Source organism: Manis javanica, chromosome 12 (assembly GCF_040802235.1).
Source record: "Manis javanica isolate MJ-LG chromosome 12, MJ_LKY, whole genome shotgun sequence".
Lineage (NCBI taxonomy): Eukaryota > Metazoa > Chordata > Mammalia > Pholidota > Manidae > Manis > Manis javanica.
This window is the reverse complement of record NC_133167.1, coordinates 45,475,848-45,499,333: the sequence shown is the minus strand read 5'-3', so window position 1 is coordinate 45,499,333 and position 23,486 is coordinate 45,475,848. Positions and strand designations below refer to the sequence as shown.

The following is a 23,486-nucleotide window of genomic DNA, read 5'->3' as shown; positions in this document are numbered from 1 at the left end:
GGTCCGTCCAGGTGAAGATAAAAAAATCTTGGGAGCAGGGGTCTAGAGGGATAGAAAAATGGGTCCTTGAGATCTAGGACTGAGAAGTGGGATGCCGAGGCAGGGATCTGCGATAAAAGGCTGTATGGATTTGGAACTAAGGGTTGGATAGGGACAACGGCTATGTTGATGAGGTGAAGGTCTTGGACAAGGCGGAAAGATCCATTGGTTTTTTTTAACAGCTAATATGGGGGTGGTAAATGGGGAGTGAGTGGGTCTGAGGTAATTTTTGTTTAAGAGATCTTGAATGATGGGTTGGAGGCCTATGAGGGCTGAAGTGGTTAGGGGGTATTGGGCCTGACAGATATACTGAGAGAGGTCACGTAATTTGATAGAGGCAGGGGGACATAGGGCCACGGAGGGGCTTGTAATGTCCCAAACTTTGGGATTTACAGGGTGTATGAGGGCAGAACCGGAGCTTTCATTGGGTAGAGGGGGGTTGTCGGCTATGAGGGCTATCAGAAAGGGAGTACTGGGGGCTGTGGGAGTGGATATAGTTATGGAAACGTGGAGGAGGGAAAGGATGTCTCATCCTAGTAAAGGGATGGGACACTGGGGCATAACCAGGAAGGAGTGGGAGAAAGGTATGGGATTGTCTAGAATTGTGCATAAAAGGGGGGGGTTTTAATGGGAAAATCTGTTTACCTCCTACCCCGACTATAGGAGTAATGGCTGGCGTGGTAGGGCCCCAGTATTCTCGCAAGACTGAGGAGGTGGCTCCTGTATCTAGGAGGAAGGAGATGGGGCGACTGTCTACTGTTAAAGTAACTCTGGGCTCCTGTTTGGTGATGGAAATGGTCGGGTGAGAAGCTCCTGGGCCCCATCAATCTTCTTCTGCCAGCCCCACTACGGCGGGCTTAGGATGGGGGTTGTTCGTCCAGCCTCCCCTTTGGGTGGTTGGGCAATCAGACCCCCAGTGGCCTTTTTTGTGGCATCTGGGGCATGGGGTGGTAGGAGATCTGAGGAAGGGGCATGCCCTTAACCAATGTCCCTCTTTTCCACACTTGAAACAAGCTCCTGGGGGGGCTTGTTTGTAGAGGGGCGCCCAGGTTGTGGTTCTATCAGCTGGGCCAACATCTGGAAATTGGCCTGATCAGCCTTTTGTTTATGGCGTTCTTTCTCCTCCTCCTGGTTATGGAAGACTTTAAAGGCCACTGTTAGGATCTCCGTCTGTGGGGTAGCGGGGCCCTGTTCTAACTTTTTGAGTTTAGCTTTAATGTCGGGGTAGCTTTGAGCTAGGAAGTATGTCATAAGGACATGTGTTCCTTCAGGTGTTTCTGGGTCTAGGCTGGTATACTGTAATAGGGCTTGAGTGAGTCTGTCTAAGAACTCGGAAGGGGTTTCGTCTCTCTTTTGAATTATGTCTTGGAGCTTTTGAAAATTGACTACTTTACGAGCTGCCTTTTTCAGACCTGCTATTAAGCAGGAGGCAAAAATATCTCAAGAGCGGAGACTCATGGCGGTGTTATAATCTCAGTGTGGGTCTTGTTTGGGGACAGCAGTGGGGCCAGGGGGATAGGTGGGGTCAGTCCTGTGGGTTTTGGTAGTGTGCGTTTGGGTGAAGTCCCAAACTTGTCTACACTCTTCAGGGAGGAGAATATTGGCCAGGAGCATGAAAATGTCATGATGTGTGAGGCTGTAAGACTGGAGGGTCCACTGAAACTCCCTGATGTATGTCGTGGGATCAGTGGAAAAGGAACTTACGCGTTTCTCTAGTTGGGCTAAATCTCCTAAGGAGAAAGGGACGTGAACGCGCACAATGCCTTCGGATCTTGCTACCTCCCGGAGGGGGGCGATAATTTTGGGAGGCCCTCGGGACCGAGTCCAAGGGGGACTGAAGGGTTCTGGCTCAGTCTGTGGGGGAGTGATGTGGTCTAGCCGTGCCTAGTCGAACAGGTCCTGAAGTGCAGAAGGGGGGGCAAAGAAAATAAAGGAAGATAGAATCGGACCCATGTGTCGCCAGCTAGCAGCCCAGCTGCTTGCCTCTGCCGCTCTAGTTGGGCTTGAACTTATGACTCTGAGGTTAAGAGTCCCATGCTCTACTAACTGAGTTACAGCAGGGCTCCAGTTAATTGCTTATGGAAAGCATAAACAGAATGTTCTTTGTTCTCCATTCCTGCCACATCGGCAAGTGGGGGAAGGGCATATCTAGAAGCAGGGTTGGTGTTTCTACACATCTTCAAGGTCTCCGTATTTTCAGAGTGAGGAGTCTTGGCAAGATATGTTTTTGTGGACAGATAACTTCTAAGGACTGCACCAGTTGTTCTCTAGCTTGTGCTTTCCCATGCTGCGTTCAGACATGGGGGAAAGTGCTTTCCCATTCTCCCTACAAACATGTGAGAAGACAAAGGCGGTCCCTAACAGGGGAGAAACAAGTGATGAGGGAAAAGATGGAGGAGGCCCTTGGGACCTAGTTATAGGGGGGCTGAAAGGCTCAGGCTTAATCTGCAGGGAATGAAGGTGGAGGAGGTGAGATGGGGGAGGAGATGGTGGGGGAGGAAGGGAGAAGGGCTGTTGTAGGAGAAGAAGCGGAAGGGAGTGAACGGGAGGCTTCTGCCGGGGCAGCGGCTTGCAGGCTAGGAGAACTTGGGAGGGAGCGGGGGGAGGAGGAGGCGGAAAGCTTCGATATAGGGAATCTCCTTCCATTTTTTCAGGCACTGGCAGTAGTTAAAAAGATCGCAAGTGATGTTAGGATCAAGAGATCCCCCTGCGGGCCATTGGTTGTTACTGTCTAGGGGGTATGTCGGCCAATCTTGGGAGCAATATTTACGGAGAAGTTTTGGTTTTATATCAGGCGTCAGGGAGAGGGTAGCCAGATGCTTAAGCAGGCATTCAAGAGGTGAACTTTCAGGGAGGGATGAGGAGTCCATGGCTTTAGGACTTTAGTCCATGGCTAAAGGACAGAGAAGGAGACAAACAGGGGAAGATGAACGGAGATCCTCGGACTGGAAGCAGACCGCAAGGAGACAAAGGGCGTCCCCGATGATCCTTGGTGGTCTGCAGAAACTCGTACATGTCGGAATTTCTTAGGAAGTGTGGGTCGTCACCCAGACTTCCCTAAGAAGGCAGTTTGCCAGAGTCACGAGGTACCTAGTGCTAGGAGTTTTTGGCAGACAGAACAGATTTCGGCGGACGGAGGAGAAGGAGGAGGGGGGGAAAAGGGAGCGTTCTCATCCGCAAAGGAGTCACCTGTTTATGGCTGTTGGAGGGGGGGGCCTGAGAGTCTGCCGCATCTGTGAAGGCCTGAGGCGGGGATTTATGGCTGTCGGAGGAGGGGCCTGAGGGTCCGCTGCAGCCGTAAAGGCTTGAGGCGGGGATTTATGGCTGTTGGAGGAGGGGCCTGAGGGTCCACCGCAGCCATGAAGGCCTGAGGCGGGGAGAGTTCCCTCTTCATCCCCGAGCGTCAGGGCCTTGCCGAACAATCACGGTCAATGGCACTGCGATAGCTCGGGAAAGAGTGGCCCACTCCGGGGGGAAAACTTACCTAAAGGCCAGAGAGGAGTGGTGAGTGTGATGAGCCAGAGCCGGAAAAAGAGGACGAGGGCGAGCTGCTGCTGGTGTCAGGGGGAAGACGGGGCCCAGTTGGGGTGTTCCATCTCCCGGGTTTTGGCACCAATGAAAGGAAAGGAGCGACACACAGCAGCAATTCACCGGAGAATTCCGCTTTATTAGGGAAAAGGTGCTGGGTTATATAGGAAGGGGCATGAATTGATTGAGGTGTCACTTCTACGGGGCTGGTGGCTGTTGGCTAGGTGCTGGGATTGGGAGGGGGGCGAGAGGTGATTGGGCTTCAGGTGGCGCCGGCAGGAACTGAGGACCCTGAAGAGAAGCCGGAAGTTTGCCATCTTACTGGTGGGGGCCCTTCAATGTCAAATTATTTTTCTCAGAAAAACAGTTTCAAGAGATTAACTGAGAAAAGAAGTGGTTTCACAATCAAATAAACTTGAAAACCCACTGCTGCATACTTTACTCTCCTTTTGAAGCTTTAAAATGCATATTAAAAAATTCAACATTCTAGGAAGGCCTATAGTAAAGACACCTGTTTAGTTTTGTTGGATCTGTATTTGCCAATGATGCTGTACCCAGAAAAATTAACATTCTGTGGAACACATTTTGGGAACTGCTAGAACAGTCAAACCCATGGTATAATTAAAATGCTTTTTTAATTTGGGAAGTATTAGAGAAAACTTCAAAGATTCCTGAACTGAGTTGGCCATTCACTGTAAGTCTAGAGGAGGAACAATTTTAGTTCTTAAAATTTCTTTTTATACAACTTATTTAAACTAAAAACAAAAACATTCACTCATTTCTCCCCTCAACCCCCACCCCCACCCCACTGCCCACCTCTGGCAACTACCAATCAGTTCTCCATATCCATGAGCCTGTTTTTTGGTGGGGGTGGCAGGGTTATTTGTTTATTTTTAGATTCCACATAGACCCTTATTGTCTTTGTCTAACTTATTTCACTTAGCATAATGCCCTCAAGGTCCATCTATGTTGTTACAAATAGCAAGATTTCTATAGCTAGTCAATATTCCAGTGTGTGTGTGTATGTGTGTGTCCATTTATCATCAATGGACACTTAGGTTGTTTCTATATCTTGGCTACTGCAAATAATGCTGCTATGAACATGGAGATGCATATCTTTTCAAGTTAGTGTTTACATTTTCTTCGGCTAAATGCCCAGAATTGGAATTGCTGGATCATACATCATTTCAATTTTTTTTAGGAACCTCCATACTGTTTTCCATAATGGCTGCAGCAATTTACACTCCCACCAACAGTTCATAAGGATTCCCTTTTCTCCACATCCTCACCAACATTTGCTATTTTCTGTCCTTTTGATAAGAGCCATTCTCACATGTGGCTTCTATTTGCATTTCCCTGATTACTGATGTTAAGCATTTTGTCATGTACCTGTTGGCTATCTGTATGTATGTTTTCTTTGGGAAAATGTATATTCAGATCTTCTGTCCATTTTTAAATCAAACTGTTTTGTTTTATTTTTTGTTTTGCTATTGAATTCCTTATATATGGGTTTTATATATTGAGAACATATATATTCAGATATACGATTTGTAAAAATTTTTTCCATTCAGTAGGTTGCCTTTTCATTTTGTTGGTGGTTTCCTTTGATGTACAGCAGGTTTTAAGCTTGATGTAGTCCTACTTTTTTTTGATTTTGGAATCCAAAAAATCAAGGAGCTTAACACCTATGTTTTCTTCTAGTTTTATGGCTTCAGGTCTTATATGCAAATCTTTAATTCACTTACTTAGTTTTTGCGTATGATGTAAGATAGTAGTCCAGTTTCATTCTTTTGCATGTGGCTGTCCAATTTTACCAACACAACTTATTAAACAGACAGTCCTTTTCCGATTGTATATTCTTCGCTCCTTTGTCATAAATTAGTTGACCACATATGTGTGCTTCTATTTCTGGGCTCTCTTTGCTGTTCCATTAATCTGTGTGTCTATTTTTATATCAATATCACACTGTTTTAGTTATGAGAGTTTTGTAATATACATAGTACCCCCTTATCTGCATTTTCCTTTCTGCAGTTTCAGTCACCTGCAGTCTGGAAGTATATGATCTTGGACTGACTCCTTTATCATTATGTAATGTCCTTCTTTGTCTCTTATTACTTCCTTTGTTGTGAAGTGTAATTTGTCTGATACAACTACTGCAACTCCTGCTTTTTTCTCCCTATTAGTTGCATGATATATCTTTTTCCATCCCTTTACTTTCAGTCTGTGTATGTCTTTGGGTTTGAAGTAAGTCTCTTCTAGGCAGTATATAGACAGGTCTTGTTTTTTTATCCAGTTGTCTTTTGATTGGTGCATTCAGATCATTTACATTTAGGGTGATATCAATAGGTATGTACTTATTGTCATTGCAGGCTTTAGATTTGTGGTTACCCAAGGTTCAAGGGTAATTCCCTTACTATCTAAGAGTCTAATTTAACTCAATATGCTATTTTAAACACAACCTAAAGGTTTATTTTTCCCCTTCTCCATTCTTTATTTATTAGGTAGCATATTCTGTACTCTTTGTCTATCCCTTGATTGACTTTAGGGGTAGTTGATTTGATTTTGCATTTGCTTAGTAATTAATTGTTCTACTTTTTTGCTGTGGTTTCATTTCCCCTGTTGACAGCTGTTTAGCTTTAGGAATACTTCCATCTATAGCAGTCCGTCCAAAATGCACTGTCGAGGTGGTTTGTGGAAGGTAAATTCTCTCAGCTATTGCTTATCTGAAAATTATTTAATCCCTCCTTAAAATTAAAATGATAATCTTGCTGGGTAGATTAATCTTGGTTTGAGGCCCTACTGCTTCATTGCATTAAATATATGATGCCGTGCCCTTCTGGTCTGTAAGGTTTTTGTTGAGAAGTCTGATGATAGCCTGATGGTTTTTCCTTTGTATGTGATCATTTTCCTCTGTCTAGATGTTTTTAAATGTCTTTCCTTACCCTTGAATTTTGCCATTTTAATTATTATATGTCTTGTTGTTGTCTTTCTTGGGTCCCTTGTGTTGGGAGATCCATGCACCTCTATGGTCTGAGAGGCTATATCCTTTCCCACATTGGGGAAATTTTCAGCAATTACTCCTCAAAGACACTTTCTATCCATTTTCCTCACTCTTCTTCTTCTGGTGCCCATATAATGCAAATATTGTTCCACTTGGATTGGTCACACAGTTCTCTCAACATTCTCTCATTCATAGAGATCCTTTTTTCTATCTGTGCCTTAGTTTCTTTGTATTCCTCTTCTCTAATTTTTATTGCATTTACCATCTCTTTTACTACATCTACTCTCTTTGAAATCCCTCCATTGTATGTTTCATTTCAGATATGGAATATCTTAATGATTCAAAATCTCTGTTTTAATTTGGTCCGAATTCTTGAATATTTTTCTGTACCTCCGTGATCATGTTTATGATTTTTATTTTGAACTCTCTTTCAGGAAAATTGGTGAATTCAATTTCATTTAGCCCTTTTTCTAGTGTTTCTGAGATTTTTGAACCAGTTTCCTCTGATGTTTCAATTTTGTATGTGGCACCCTCAAGTGGCTAGATGCTCTATTCTCTGGAACTGCTCAGATCCTGGAGTGACGTCAGGGGTCACAGTGGAACAGTGCTTATGCCTAAGGGGCAGAAAGAGCTCTTTCCTGCTTTGCAGCTGTTGTGCCTGTCTCCACTGTCAGAACCAGTGGGCTGAGTACACAGGTGTAACCCTATGCACTTTTTGTTTGTAGCTGTGGTTGGCAGGTCCTCCTGTTGGCAGGTCCTCCTTCTGCTGGCCTGACACCAGATCAGGGACTGCTGATTTGCAAGACAGTGCCAGTAGGCCTGGAGCAGGTTGTGTATCACAGTGGGAGGCCTTGGAGCTGAGCAACTAGCCTGAGGGATGGAGTGTCTGAAGCTCTGGAAAGTTTCCAACCTCCTGGGCAGAGTGTGCCCAGCAATCCTGCCCACTTATTCTGTCCCCTGTGCAGCAATGTCTATGCAAACACCGCCCCTTCAGCAGCCCTCTCGCTGCTAGGAAGCCTCTCAGACTGCTTGCCTTTCCTTTGTCCCATGGCGGCTGGATGTGGATCCGGATGTGTCCTTCAGAAATGACTGGAATCTCAGTCTCAACATATTCTGCCTCTCTTAGCTTTCCAACCACACCAATCTCCAGAGCACCATGCAGTATAGGTCTGTGCTCCCAAAGAAGATCTCCAGGGCTGGGTGTTCAGCAGTCCTAGGCTTCCACCCCCTCCCCGCTCCATTTGTCTTCCTCCTGCCAGTGAGCTGGGGTGGGGAAAGGGCTTGGGTCCCACCTGATCAAGGCTTTGGTATGTTATTTTGTTTCATGAGGTCTGCTCTGTTCTTCAGGTGTATGCAGTCTGGTGCAGTCTTCTTTCCTGTTGCTCTTTTAGAATTAGTTTTTTATTAACTATATTTTCATATTATATGTGGTTTTTAGGAGTTCTCTTTCTCACCTCTCATGACACCATCATGAATCTCTGACTTTCCTTTTTCTAACTAAAGGTATATGTTAGTAGAATGTTCATGTGCCTCTTTGGCAATGTATTCAAAAATTGAATCACTAAATAAATGAGCATTTGAAATATATGTACTAATTTTTTGTAATAAAATGAAAAACTTCCCTAAATTCATTGTTTTTAGAAATGTTCTGTGTTCTTTATCAAATATTCAACTAAATTATGGGTCCCAAATTTTCATAATACAGGAGACAGCAAATTACCACTCATGGCATAAATCTGTCCAGGCATCTATTTTTGACCAGCCTGCGAACTGTTAGTCAAATGGCACCCAACCCCCACACTTCTTGACTTAAGGTGGTGACCATTAAGTTTTGGTTTCCCAAGATTAGGTTCAGCTTCCCCCTCATGACACAAAATCTCTGTGATGTAGACCAATAAACTCCCACCAGCTGACCCCAACGAATCCATAACTGATCAGCTCGTGCCAAATGCCTTAACAGGATATATAAGCCAGAGCTCCCAGCCCGCACTGCTGCTCTCTCACTCTCGAGGGCAGCCACCCGATGCCGCTAAATAAATCTGTTGGTTGGGTATTCACTTCTTGGTGTGGTTGTCTCTTCCCCTAAGGAACTCGGTGGTCTTTTACAAACTAAGAATGTTACCAAATTTTTTGATCATTGAAAAAAATCAAAAGACTAATATTTTGTAATGTGAAAAGTATATAAAGTTCAAATTTCACAGTTCATAAATAAATTTTCATTGAGTCATACATAACCATATTAATTTGTTCATATGTAATCTTTGGCTGCTTTTATGCTCTAAAGGCAGAATGGAATAGTTTTGACAGAGACTATATACTTTGCAAATTTTGGTGTTTACTATCTAGCCCGTCACATAAAAAGTTTGCCAACCTGTTTTAGTACAACATAAATAGAGTAAGTCACCTCAGAAACCATTCCAATGCCTTATGGATTTAAAAGACATTCTTCAGGAACAGTGGCTCAAATACAGATAGTTCTAGAAATTTCAGCTACTACAGATTTTATCAGGTAATATGTAATTCAATGTTTGATACTGTTAGCATCTTTTTGATAAGGTTAGCCAAACATGCACAAAGTTTCATTTAACATATGACATCTAACACAGAACCTTTTCTGGATTAAGTTTTTTCCTGGAACTTAAATTTATCAATGATTTAAACTACTTTTTCCATAATTTTAATAGCTTCAAGAGGTAATTTTGAACTTGATGCTCCTTCCTCTACTAGAGTTGGAGAAAACTGGAAATCTTCTTCACCAATGAAACACATATCAGAGCGTACATTATTCTAATGTACTTAATCTTTATAGAACTATGTGAACCAGAGTTCCTTAAAACCAGAGTGAATTTCAGTCAATAGTGATTTCCTTATTATCAATTTTTTAAAACATGGATAAAACTTCGATAAAAAACTTTTCAGTAAAATCTGTTCCATTAAAACACAGTTTAAAAGCATGTGATGTCTAGGGCTGGGGAACATCAGTGGTTTGTATGGCATCTGCAAGGATACTTTTGATGCCACAGTCAGTGTACGCACACTGGTAGAATTCTTCTGAAAACAGGTTTGAACGGGAGTGCCAGTCATTTCTTAACTGTCATTTTTGAAAGGTCTGTATCTATAGGTTTCATGATTTTATATGATCTTTGAGATCAGATCATTTATTAGAGATTGTTAAACTTGGACTAAATTACTAATTAAATAAATTATTAGAAAGTAAAAATTCTATATAATCACATTTTTTCTTCTGGTCTCCATGTCATAAACTGACTGCTTAACTTTATTAGAGAAAACATAATTTTGTAATCAAAATTTCCTCAGGTGTTTCTGCTTTAGAGCTGGCTCCCTGTCAAAAAAATTTTAGAAAAAAGGCAACACATTCTCCAAAATTTCATGAATCAGCATTAGAAGAGCTAGTGATGGTGATTAACACTCTTTGCTGTTGGTCCACCTTTTGAACCTTTTAAACATGATCCTTAGATTCCAGTGACAACCATGCAGCAGTTGGATCCATGTCACAAACTAGCAAGTGAACTAATTTGAAAATTTCTTCTAACACTGTACTAGCTATCCATCTTGTTAAATTTTCCTCATTACTCATGTCCTTATAGTCTTTATGTTGATGTAAAATTATTTATATAAAGGATTTAATAACTTTACTACCAACAATTTCTTTACTGATGACATCTTTCTTACACACAAAAAGTAACTTGTCTGTAAAGGTTTTTTTTCTTTAATTACATGTCTCATTTTATGCATATATAGTATTTTATCCACAGTAATCACTTATCTCTAGTTGGTATTCTATCCATAGCTGGATTTTTTTTGCTCGCGAGGCATTTTATAAACAGATAACGCTTTATCTGCAGGTGGGAAAACCTGATTTCTTATATCTGCAATAAACACTTTTATCTGAATATCGGAATATATTTGTAATAGTGAACCAATCAAAGTAATAGTGCCATAAAATCCAGATGGAGTTTCATCTTAACTTGCTATTTGGTGAAAATATCCTCCAAAAATTTAGCAGGAAAATTCATGTTCATTTTGTGGTGGTTACTGGGGACTGACTGGTTTACTAGGTACACTTTTGTTTCTTTCTCTCATGGCACACAGGTAATATTAGAAGTTGGCATTTTCTCATACCAGTATGTCTATCAGAAATGTTTATTAAACCCTTCTCTTACCCAGGTGTTTATCATACTTTCTTTGGCTGGTAGTTTTTTGCTCGGTATTACAAGAATCATCTTATAGGGCATCATGTTATGCTTTACAAAACATTTTATTTTCTCAGGGAAGTAAGCATAGTTATATCAAGCATAGAAGCTTCAGTGCTCACCCTGCCGGTGTTGAAGATTTGGAAATCCTGGTCTTAATTTGAAGACACACTTTCGACAGAGGTGAAGACACATTTGACCGAGCTGAGGACACCTTTACCAGCATTTTAGATCCTTGTTTGGTAATATTGGACTTGAGAATTTCTGTGGATAAAGCAAAAAAGTATATGGATATTTATTAGACATTTTAATTGAGGCAGTCATACATACTACAGCATTGGCTATTAAAAATTCAGAAATGCACATTTATTTAACAATTTTCAGGATTTAAAAACCATTCACAGATATTCTTTTGATCCTTCCAACACTCCTGTGAAGAAAACAAGAAGAATGATATCTTCATTTTGCACACTGAATCTTGCTGAGGTCAAATATTTTGCTGAAGGTCACACAAGTAGAAAGTGGCCAGCCTGGGGATAGAGTCTAACTTTCTGACTTTCATGGTGTCATTATATTTACTGCATTATGATGCTTCTCTGGTCAGGTATGCAAAGGATGCCTTTTTCTAACAGAAAACTCTCTGAAACACTGTGATGAGCTAAGCTCACATAGGAAAGTAACGTTTCACTGATGTACAGTGAAGGTGTCTATTTTTGAGTGCTCAAGTGAAATTAGAAGTGCATTAAAACTGCTATGATTTCTCACCCACTTTGGGTAAGTGTTTAGTTGACTAACTTCAAGTGACTTTTTTTCATGTGAGGTAACACTGTATTGATAATAAGTTTCCATTTGGATTCACTTTTCTGTACCACTTATTCAGAAAATGGATTCATAGAGAATATCATATTTTAATTTAAAAAAATGATAATTTTACATATGAAAACAGAAGTGACCATTTATGTACTTTTCAACTTTATGATAGGATAGGACAGGACATGGAAAGACAACAGTAAAGCCCATATTTTCTTAATTCCAGAACATGCTAAAGTTCATGACTACTTCTTGACATTACCTAGATTTCTGTTTTAGTAATACAATTTTTTGTGATTAAAGCAAAGATAGCAAACAGTACATTTAAGCCATAAACAAAGTATTTTTTTACTGTGCTATTATTTTTTAAATGACCTAAGAATTAAAAGGGAAAAAGCCAAAATGAGGTAAGACAAAAAGATGGATGAAAGAGAGATGTACATACCGATAAAAGATAAAATTTTACTAACAAGATAAAAATTTTATTAACATGATTGGGGCAATGTTGCAAGACTTCTGAAATTCTCATTGAGGAGGTAAAAAGAGTTTCTGTTCTTGGTGGTTTAAAATGCAGATTCCTGGGTACCATTACTTGGAGATGCTAACTTAGCCAGTCTGGCAAGGGCCCAGGAATCTACATTGTTAAAATGTTCCCTGGGTGGTTCTGATACAAGGTATTTCCTGGAAGCACACTGACACTGGCCCTAAATCTACATTCATTATTAGATTCCTTCATCTTATTCAAGACTGGTGGGTGGCTCGTGCATCCTAGGTTCTAATAGAATACATGAAAGTCAACCCCACAGAGAATAATGAACCCTTTTATTTATCAGCTAATAGTTATTTTCAGAGCAAAACTACAGGCTATTTTTGGTCATAACCCAATATGGGCCTTATTCTGGGATGCAATGGCAACTATCTGGAACCACAATGTTGATGGAAAAAAGAATGTAGGATCAAAGTCATGAGAACTGTTTTTGAGTCCTGAAAGTTCTCTTTGTTGTTAACCTCAGTCAGGTTTTACTTCCATTTTCTCATTTGTGAATTTCGGTCTTCAGAGATGCGCAGGGAGAGTAGAATGGTATAGGATACATGGATAAGTTTTGTTTGGTCTTCAAAGCATTTCACAAAATGTAAAAATCACGAATTTTCACATAAAAATTTCATGTCTAGCTTCTTTTGAAAGACCCTAAGACTTGAATCGGAAGACCTGCAACAACTCAGCAGGCCAACGACTGAACCCAGGTAGCTGCTCCCTCCTTTAGACAGGACACCCCATCTTCAGTGGGCCACAGACCCCATTCAACCTGTTGCTCTTGTTTATGCTACCTGCCTGGCTCCGGTGACCATTTCCGTATGCAATTTATGGGCATGTTGAATAAGCTTTGGCTTTGAGGTCAGGCAGATCTGGTTTTGAATCCCAGCTCTGCAGCAGATTAGCTGTGGGGCAACCATTAGTGACATGGTCTCTCTCTTCCCTCCTCAGTGACTCTGACTTTCCTCTTTAATAAAATGCAGACAGTTGGTACTTAATGAATGTTAGTTCCATTATCTATTACTGCTTTGGGTTGAGGTTAAAGTAAGAGAACTCCATAATATATATATGGATAGTAATAATAATAGTACTCCAGTCTCATACTGATTATAGGTGTCGATACTGCATCCACTTATTCCAGGAGGAATGTTAAAAGAATAGTATATTTTGTACCTGAAATGACTTCTTCAGAGGAATCCACACTGTCAAGGGTATTCTTGTTTCTTTCAAAGATGGTGATAAACTGCCAAGGTAAATAAAGCACTAACTTAAACTTTTGTTGGACACCACACACTAGAGATACCTGGAAATCCTCAACAGATGTACTACAACCATTGCTGCATTGTATGTAAAATCTGTGCCCTGCAGTCTCAAAGAATTATTCTGAGGCTTAGACTCTTAATATTGCCCAGTCATGATGCCTAGGATTGACCCTTGTCATAGACACGGATTTAGGCTAACATTAAATGATGATCAATGTTCCCCCCTCCCTCCTTAGACTGAATTGAAATAAGAAATAAATTATAAATTCTTTCCTGATAATAGACATAATGATAAAGATAGAAGGAAATGGCTGCTCACTACATAACTCTTAATTTCCTTTTATAGAAGTCTTAACCATTTGGGAGTTGGGACCAAGAAAGTGGCTGTGTGGACCTGGTAGGTCAGGGAATATGGCTCAGATGCTGCCTCTACTCTGTAGGCCTTTGTCACCTCTTTGAATGCTGAAGCAGAAATTTTCCCAGAAAGACATAAAATAGTCTGGGATAGGTAGCTGGGCTTCATTGTAGACATTCTATAATGCTAGCAATTAAAAGAAGTGTAAAATCGATGAAGGAAGGCATAAATACATCTCATATATAAGATGTGTATAGATTTTGTAAAAATCACCAGATATTATAAAAATTCTATTATAGTTCCTCCAAGAGGATTTGAGACAGCTTATGTATTAAGATATTTCCAACAAGATACCCGAGGAATAAAATGGAGCAGAGACTATCTAAAGCACTGACTGTCACTACTGGCTGCACAATAGAGCTATCTGTGCAAAATTTTTTTAAAAAGTGGATCCCTGAGTCCCATACCACCAACTAAACTGAAATTGCTGAGGGTTAGGCAGATACTGATATATTTTTTTAAATGCCCACACAACTCCATGAACATAATTAATCCAAAAGCAGGGAGCAAATGATACCTTGTGTCTGAGATGAGTAAATATACTTAAGTTCTGCTGAGAATATCTATTTTTTCCATTAAATTCAAGAGTATATACATTACTTCATGGAACATTATTATAATCATTGTTTTAAATTTTTGTCTGAAAATTTCAAAATCTTGGCTACGTTGATGTTGGCATCTCTTACCCTTTCCCTTAAAAGTTGTAAACAGAATCTTAGGTCTTCTTTATTTGGATTATATCCTAAGCATTAAAAATTTCATGAAATTCTAAGATTTACTAAAATCCCTTGAGAGGGTTGATCTTTTGCGGTTCCCATTTACTTAAGTATGTAATTAACCAACTTAGGTTCAGACCACACATCCTACCCTGCCTTCTATGGCCATGGTTCTAATGTAAATTTAGTTTCCAAAGTCTTGGCAGTATTTTTATAGTACCTGTGTGTGCGCACCACTATTAAGACTATAGTTGAAATTCTCAAGGTCTTTTGTCCATGTAACATCAGGTCAATTCCATGTGTGCACAGTTCAGGAGAGACTTCACCAACAGATATGTAGGGGACCTCTTCTCTGTGACCTCTTTCAGTGTCTCTAACTCTCAGCCCCCTTTTCTGGTTCTACAGTTAGAATGCTGTGCCAAGAAACAAAGTGCTAAAAAAGAATAGGATCTACAACTTCAGCCCTCATTGGAAACTTTCTGAAAAAGAGTAGGGAAGAGGAAATCTCCGGAGTTTACACTGTAGAACAGCTGGATCTTTTATAAAGCTGCCTTTAAAAAGCCAGTCCTTAGGAAAATACAGATAAATGGAGGGAATCAGCACTCGTTTCCTGGAAACCACTCTCTTCCAGTTTTGAAGCTTCCATTCCCTTCCTGCCTCCATCAAGTCCTTCACTTGGGTCCATGTGCCCTATGCAGGGCCAAATGACTCACTTGTCTCTAGGCTCTTCTCTAGAGACTTCGGGAACAGAGTTTGGGAATGGAACTGTGTTTAGGTGCTAGGAAGGAAGAGTGGCTTTTTCTGTGCAAGGAATGATACTGCTAAGGTGAGGGTTTTGATTTTGGGATTTCTTGGGTAGCATGGGCAGGTCTCAGTGATAGGGAGAGATCTCTGATATGAAGAAATTGTGAGTAGGAATTCTATGTTCCGATGTCCCTCAAATTGCACCATCCTGCCTCTGATTTGACTTTGAAATCTGGGCTATATTTAGTTGGACCCCATGCATACCAATGAAAGTCTGTTGAAAAATATTTACCTCAACATCATTTGAATTCTCTGGTTTTTGTTCCTGAGGACTTTCTGGGGTGGGGTGGGTAAGGAGAAAAAAAAGAAAAATACTATTATTTCTGAAGCATGAGTGGTGTTAATACAAATCTGACTTTATCTTATTTTTCACCAAAAAGTCATAGAAATTAGGCAGATAGAAAAGTTTTTTAGTGTATACATAAGGTGAACAAAACTGAAATAGATAAGATCCCCGGAATTCTGGGACTTGTCTAGCCCTTCATTTGGGAATTATGAAAATGAAGTGTCATTACGAGGAGAGGCAGACTCTCTAATTTTGTACCTACACATTTGTGCAGATCTATTCAATCTCTATGGGCCTGTTTGTTTACACATAAATCAAGGGATGAAGGGATTATTCCATTGATGATTCCTAAGGGCCTTTCTAGTTCTAACACTCTTTAATTCTACATAGCTTATTAAAAACAGGTAAGTGGAACAAGAGGAAAATGCTGGTCTTAGGAAATACTTTGGGTGAGAATGAGGAGAATTTTGAGGTAATACTAAGAAGAAATCTTGAGGAGTTGCTACAGGACTAAAAGTTGCCCAAGTCCCAGGGGATGTCAGTATGTCAGTAAAAGAAATTCAGCCCAAGCAAATGAAGTATCTACCACAATGAGACTGAGAGAAGTTTCACAAAGACCCACAGCTGGGGAGGCAGCTAACCTGCTAAGGAGTCAGAAAACCCAAGTTTGAGTCTTAGCTTTACTACTTAGAGCTGTGTGAATGTTGCCAAATTGAATCTAATTTCTCTCTGTTTCTTCATATGTAGAATGTGAATGACACTCCCTGTCTCATAAGAGGATAAAAGAGATATATGTAAAAACTACGCATTTTGTAGACATGCCACAATCAGGAGCCAGTGCAAGTGGTCACTCTTTGAATTGTCCTTTGGGCCAAAGAAGGTTCTTGTTTAAAAAAATAAAAAGAAGTAGTAAAAATAAGCTAACTCAAATATGAGATGGACTAATTATTTGACTTATCTGAGAAATTTGGTAAAATTTCATTAATAGTTGATAAACTTTTTAAAGTGACTCTGTATTTCACATAACTGAACTGCCTTTTGCTTTTAAATGACTGAATAAGGGCATCTGGTTCACTACCAAGGCTACCATTCCAAGCACCATTTTTTTAAGTTTCTAGGCTAAGTAGCCATCAACTTGCTAGGATATACTAGGAATATGTTTTGATGAAAAGTCACAGAAAAACTCTCAGTAGTTGAGGATCTCAGATACTCAGACTTAAGTATAGATTTTATTGCATATTCTATGTAAAACTGAGAATGTATATGTCCAGTCCTAACGTACCTATTTAACTCCAGACTTAAACATCGCATTGTGTATGTGCCACCTCAACATGAATATCTAATGGGTAGCTCAATTTCAACATAACGAAAACATAATTGTGCCATACACCCCCTTACTCCACCCACTAGTTACTCCCATAGTCTCTCCTATACATGCCTCCTCCCTACTACATGTCTGTGTTAGGCTCTTGGGAATACAGTTGTGATTTTCATGGAGCTTATAATCTAGAGGGAGATAGTAAAAACAATAATTAATAGTCTGTCAAACAGGAATTGTGCCAATGTGCTAGAGAGAAAAATAACAAAGAAGTGGAACAGGTATTGACATAGTGAGAATGAGGCTCCAAATAAGTTTTAAAGAGTGTGGTCAAAGAAGACCTCATTGAGAAGGTGACATATGAGCAAGGATCTGAATGTGAGGAATGAGCAATGCAGATATCGGGAGATGGGTGCTACACAAAGATCAGCCAAAACAAAGGCCCTGAATGCCTCAAACGTTTAAGGAGCAGCAAGGAGGTCAGTGAGACTGGAGCAGAGTGAGCCAGGAAGAGGAACAGAGGAGATTAGAGAGGTATTAGGGGGTTGGGGTGATGTTTAGATGATGTAGGGTATCACAAGCCATTGAATTTTCTTTGGCTTTTGTCTCAGATGAGATGGGAAGTACTTATCAAAATCTGTGATGATCCTGTTTATGTCCCCACCCTGTGACACCCTGCCCCAAGGTATAATGTAAATTCTATAAGACCAAGGACTTTGTTAGTCTTATGCATATATGGGATCCTAGAGCACAAGAGGTACCCAGAAAATCTTTGAATGAATGAATAAATAAATGATTGAATCGGACAGCTGCAATATTACTGAAGGATATAAGAATTAAGCATCATCATTGCAACAAAGTTGTAAGAACAAGACACTTCAGGAGATGGGATCCAGGCTAGGCTCTGTGTCTTATTCAGTGTAACCGTGGACAAGTCACTTCCTTGTGCTGAACTTGAGTTTCCTCATAGAAAAAATGAGGGGTTTTTTTTCTAAGTGGTTTCACTAATAGCCTATGATTACGTAAATGTAGGTATTATATCAGTGATTGTTGTGACACCTTTTGGATATGCTATGTTCATAGAATTCTGGCATACTTGCCGCTATTCTACGAATCATCTTACTGAAAATGATTTTCAGTTCCAAGTTCAGAGAATGTTTCTCCAGCAACTCCTTGAGTGGGTTGTATGTTTGACATAGCCAGGGTGAACCTTGGTGCGAGTTTCAAGGTCACTATACTATACACGACAGCCTACCTCTTGTACATGCTATTAGTGTTAGAAACACACTGATGCTCTGAGCCTCCAACAAATAGAGAATGAAAAAGTCCTTACAAATTTTCTAAAGATACAGACTTAATAGAGATTAAGAAAGGAAGGTTAGGTCCATATCAGCTGGATTTTAATGTGAGCAAATAAATTTAGCACTAAAATCCTTTTTAAAAAAATGTATTTTGGACTGGCTAAGCACAAAGGAAAGACAAGATCTCAAAAAGAAATCATTATACCCTAGTATCATAGATTCTGGCTCTGATAGAAACTATCATATGATACCCCATTATTTTATGGATATTTCTCACATGAGCATTACAAATGTAACTTCATAATATCACATCATATTCTTGACATTAATCATTAATAAAATTTTAGTAGAGGAGGGATTAAAGATGGTGGCATGAGAGGAGAGACAGAGGCTTCCTCCTAAAACTGGATACAATTAGAAAACTTAATTGGCACAACTAATCCTGAGAAAGCAACAGGAAAGAGGATGGCATCAGACTGCACACACCAAGAGAAAAGAGCAGACCTCAGCGAACAGGGTAATGTACCAGAGCTGTGGCTCCACAGGACCTGAGCCCCTCCCCCACCCCAGCTCACCGGTGGGAGGAAGAGAAATGGAGCAGGGAGGGAGTGGAAGGCTTGGGACTGCTGAATACCTAGCTCCGGAGATCTGCTCTGGGAGCACAAATCTACATTTCATGGTGCTCTCATGAGACTCGCATGACTACCGGGTTGGAAAGTTAATACACGCAGAGTTCCTGGGGAGACTGGGATTCTGGCAACTTGTGGAAAGCAGGGATCCATATCTGGCTGCTCTGGGACAAAAACGTATACCTGTGTGACCGGCCCACTGGCTCAGGCAGTGGAGATAGGCACAGCAGCCAGGAGGCGGGGAACAGCTCTTTCCTCCCCCCAGGCACCAGTACCACTCCCCTGAGACTCCTGACATTGCTTCAGGGGCTCAGCAGCTCCAGAGTAGAGCTTCTGGACACTAGAAGACGCCATATACAAACATGAAATGCCAAAGGAACCTTGTCCAGAGTAAAATTGTAAATACAACTCCTGAGAAAGATTTAAATGATATGGACTTCATGACTTCCTGAAAGGGAGTTCAAAATAAAAATCATCAACTTCTTAATGGAGGTACAGAAAGACATCCAAGAACTCAGGAATGAATTCAGTTCAGAGATCCAATCATTAAAGAACACAAAGGAGGGTATTAAAAGCAGGTTGGATATGGTGGAGGAGACAATAAATGAAATAGAAACTAGAGAAGAGGAATACAAAGAAGCTGAGGCACAGAGAGAAAAAAGGATCTCTAAAAATGAAAGAATATTGAGAGAACTGTGTGACTGATCCAAGCGGAACAATACTCGCATTATAGGGATACCAGAAGAAGAAGAGAGAGAGAAAGGGATGGAAAGTGTCTTTGAGGAGGTAGTTGCTGAAAACTTCCTCAACCTGGGGAAGGAGATAGTCTGTCAGGCCATGGAGATCCACAGATCCCCCTACACAAGGAACCCAATGAAGGCAACAGCAAGACACATAGTAATTAAAATGGGAAAGATCAAGGATAAGGACAGACTGCAAAAAGCAGCCAGAGGCAGAAATAAGATCACATACAAAGGAAAGCCCATCAGACTAACATCAGACTTCTCAGCAGAAACCTTACAGGCCAGAAGGGAGTGGCATGATGTATCAAATGCCATGAAGCAGAAGGGCCTGGAACCAAGATTACTTTATCCAGCAAGACTATCATTTAAATTTGAAGGAGGGATTAAACAATTTCCAGTTAAGCAAAAGCTGAGAGAGTTTAACTCCCACAAACCATCCCTGCAGTCTATTTTGCAAGGACTGCTATAGATGGAAGTGTTCCTAGGGTTGGATAGCTGTCACCAGAGGTAGTAAAATCACAGTAGGGAGGATGGAGCAGCTGATTGCGAGGCAAATGCAAAATTAAATTGACTATCCCCAAAGTCAAACAAGGGATAGAGAAAAAGTACAGAATTTGATACCTAATATATAAAGAATGAAGGAGGAAGAAAAAGGAGGAGAAATAGAAAAGAACCTGTAGATTGTGTTTGTACCAGCATACTAAGTGAATTAAGTTAGACTCTTAGATAGTAAGGAAAGTGACCCAGAACCTTTGGTAACCACGAATCTAAAGCCTGAAATGGCAATAAGTACATACCTATCAATAATCACCCTAAATGTAAATGGACTGAATGTACCAATCAAAAGATATAGAGTCACTGAATGGATAAAAAAACAATACCCATCTATATGCTGCTTATAAGAGACTCACCTCAAACCCAAAGACATGCACAGACTAAAAGTCACGGGATGGAAAAAGATATTTCATGCAAACAATAGGAAGAAAAAAGCAGGTGTTGCAGTGTTGGTATATGATGAAATAGACTTCAAAACAAAGAAAGTAACAAGAGATAAAGAGGGACATTACATAATGATAAAGGGCTCAGTCCAAAAAGAAGATGTAGCCATTATAAATATATATGCACCCAAAACAGGAGCACCAGCATATGTGAAACAAATACTAACAGAACTAAAGGAGGAAATAGACTGCAAAGCATTCATTTTAGGAGACTTCAACACACCATTCACTCCAAAGGACAGATCTACCAGACAGAAAATAAGTAAGGACACAGAGGCACTGAACAACACACTAGAATAGATGGACTTAACAGACATCTATAGAACTCTATACCCAAAAGCAACAGGATACACATTCTTCTCAAGTGCACATGGAACATTCTCCAGAATAGACCACATACTAGCCCACAAGAAGAGCCTCAGTAAATTCTAAAAGATTGAAATCCTACCAACCAACTTTTCAGACCACAAAGGTATAAAACTAGAAATAAATTGTACAAAGAAAGCAAAAAGGCTCACAAACACATGGAGGCTTAACAATATGCTTCTAAATAGTCAATGGATCAATGACCAAATTAAAATGTAGATCCAGAAATCTATGGAAATAAATGACAACAACACAAAGCCCCAACTTCTGTGGGATGCAGCGAAAGCAGTCTTAAAAGGAAAGTATATAGCAATCTAGGCATATTTAAAGAAGGAAGAACAAACCCAAATAAATAGTTTAATGTCACAATTATCAAAATTGGAAAAAGAAGAACAAATGAGGCCTAAAGTCAGCAGGAGGGACATAATAAAGATCAGAGAAGAAATAAACAAAATTGAGAAGAAAAAAATTAATGAAACCAAGAGCTGGTTCTTTGAGAAAATAAACAAAATAGATAAGCCTATAGCCAGACTTATTAAGAGAAAAAGAGAATCAACACACATCAACAGAATGAGAAAGGAAACATCACAATGGACCCAACAGAAATACAAAGAATTATTAGAGACTACTATGAAAACCTATATGCTAAGCAGCTGGAAAATCTAGAAGAAATGGACAACTTCCTAGAAAAATACAACCTTCTAAAACAGACCAAGGAAGAAACACAAAATCTAAACAAACCAATTACCAGCAAAGAAATTGAAGCAGTAATAAAAAAATTACCCATGAAAAAAACACCCAGGTCAGATGGATTTACCTTAGAATTTTATCAGACATACAGAGAAGATACAATACACATTCTCCTTAAAGTTTTCCGAAAAATAGAAGAGGAGGGAATAAACCCAAGCTCATTCTATGAAGCCAACATCACCCTAATACCAAAACCAGGCAAAGACCCCACCAAAAAAGAAAATTACAGACCAATATCCCTGATGAATGCAGATGCAAAAATACTCAACAAAATATTAGCAAACCGAATTCAAAAATATATCAAAAGGATCATACACCACAACCAAGTGGGATTCATCCCAGGGATGCAAGGATGGTACAACATTTGAAAATCCATCAACATCATCCACCACATAAACAAAAAGAAAGACAAAAAACATATGATCATCTTCATAGATGCTGAAAAAGCATTTGACAAAATTCTACATCCTATCATGATAAAAACTCTCAGCAAAAGGCATGTAGAGGGCAAGTACCTCAACATAATAAAGGCCATATACGATAAACCCACAGCCAACAGCATACTGAACAGCAAGAAGCTGAAAGCTTTTCCTCTGAGATTGGGAACAAGACAGGGATGCCCACTCTCCCCACTGTTATTTAACATAGTACTGGAGGTCCTAGCCACGGCAATCAGACAAAACAAAGAAATACAAGGAATACAGATTGGTAAAGAAGAAGTTAACCTGTCACTATTTGCAGATGACATGATACTGTACATAAAAAACCCTAAAGACTCCACTTCAAAACTACTAGAACTGATATCAGAATACAGTAAAGTTGCAGGATACAAAATTAACACACAAATCTGTGGCTTTCCTATACACTAACAATGAGCCAATAGAAAGAGAAATCAGGAAAGCAGTTCCATTCACAACTGCATCAAAAAGAATAAAAATACCTAGGAATAAACCTAACCAAAGAAGTGAAAGACCTATAACCTGAAAACTATAAGACACTCTTAAGAGAAATTAAAGAGGACACTAACAAATGGAAACTCATCCCATGCTCTTGGCTAGGAAGAATTAATATTGTCAAAATGGCCATACTGCCCAAAGCGATATACAGATTTGATGCAATCCCTATCAAATTACCAACAATGAACCAATTCTTCAATGAACGGGAAAAAATAGTTCAAAAATTCATATGGAAACACCAAAGACCCTGAATAGCCAAAGCAATCCTGAGAAAGAAGAAAAAGTGGCAGTGATCTCACTCCCCAACTTCAAGCTCTACTACAAAGCCATAGTAATCAGGACAATTTGGTACTGGTACAAGAACAGAGCCACAGACCAGTGGAACAGATTAGAGACTCCAGATATTAACCCAAACATATATGGTCAATTAATATTCGATAAAAGAGCCATGGACATACAATGGAGAAATGACAGTCTCTTCAATAGATGGTGCTGGGAAAACTGGACAGCTTCATGGAAGAGAATGAAACTGGATCACTGTCTAACCCCATACACAAAAGTAAATTCAAAATGGATCAAAACCTGAATGTAAGTCATGAAGCCATAAAACTCTCAGAAAAAAACATAGGCAAAAATCTCTTGGACATAAACATGAGTGACTTCTTCATGAATATATATCCCTGGGCAAGGAAAACAAAAGCAAAAATGAACAAGTGGGACTATATCAAGTTGAAAAGCTTCTGTACAGCAAAGGACACCATCAATAGAACAAAAAGGTACCCTACAGTATGGGAGAATATATTCTTAAATGACAG

General features: G+C 39.9%; 1 protein-coding gene across 1 annotated transcript in view; it reads right to left on the bottom strand.

The window, feature by feature from the left end:
- KCTD18 (potassium channel tetramerization domain containing 18) overlaps positions 1 to 23,486 on the bottom strand; it is a 77,223-nt gene that overhangs the window by 4,078 nt on the left and 49,659 nt on the right. Inside the window, exons 3-4 of the mRNA XM_073219267.1 lie at positions 13,301 to 13,370; positions 10,905 to 11,046 (exon numbers count right to left, since the gene is read on the bottom strand). Of these exons, the coding sequence (XP_073075368.1) occupies positions 10,905 to 11,046; positions 13,301 to 13,370 (212 nt within the window). The remainder of the gene's footprint in view (positions 1 to 10,904; positions 11,047 to 13,300; positions 13,371 to 23,486) is intronic.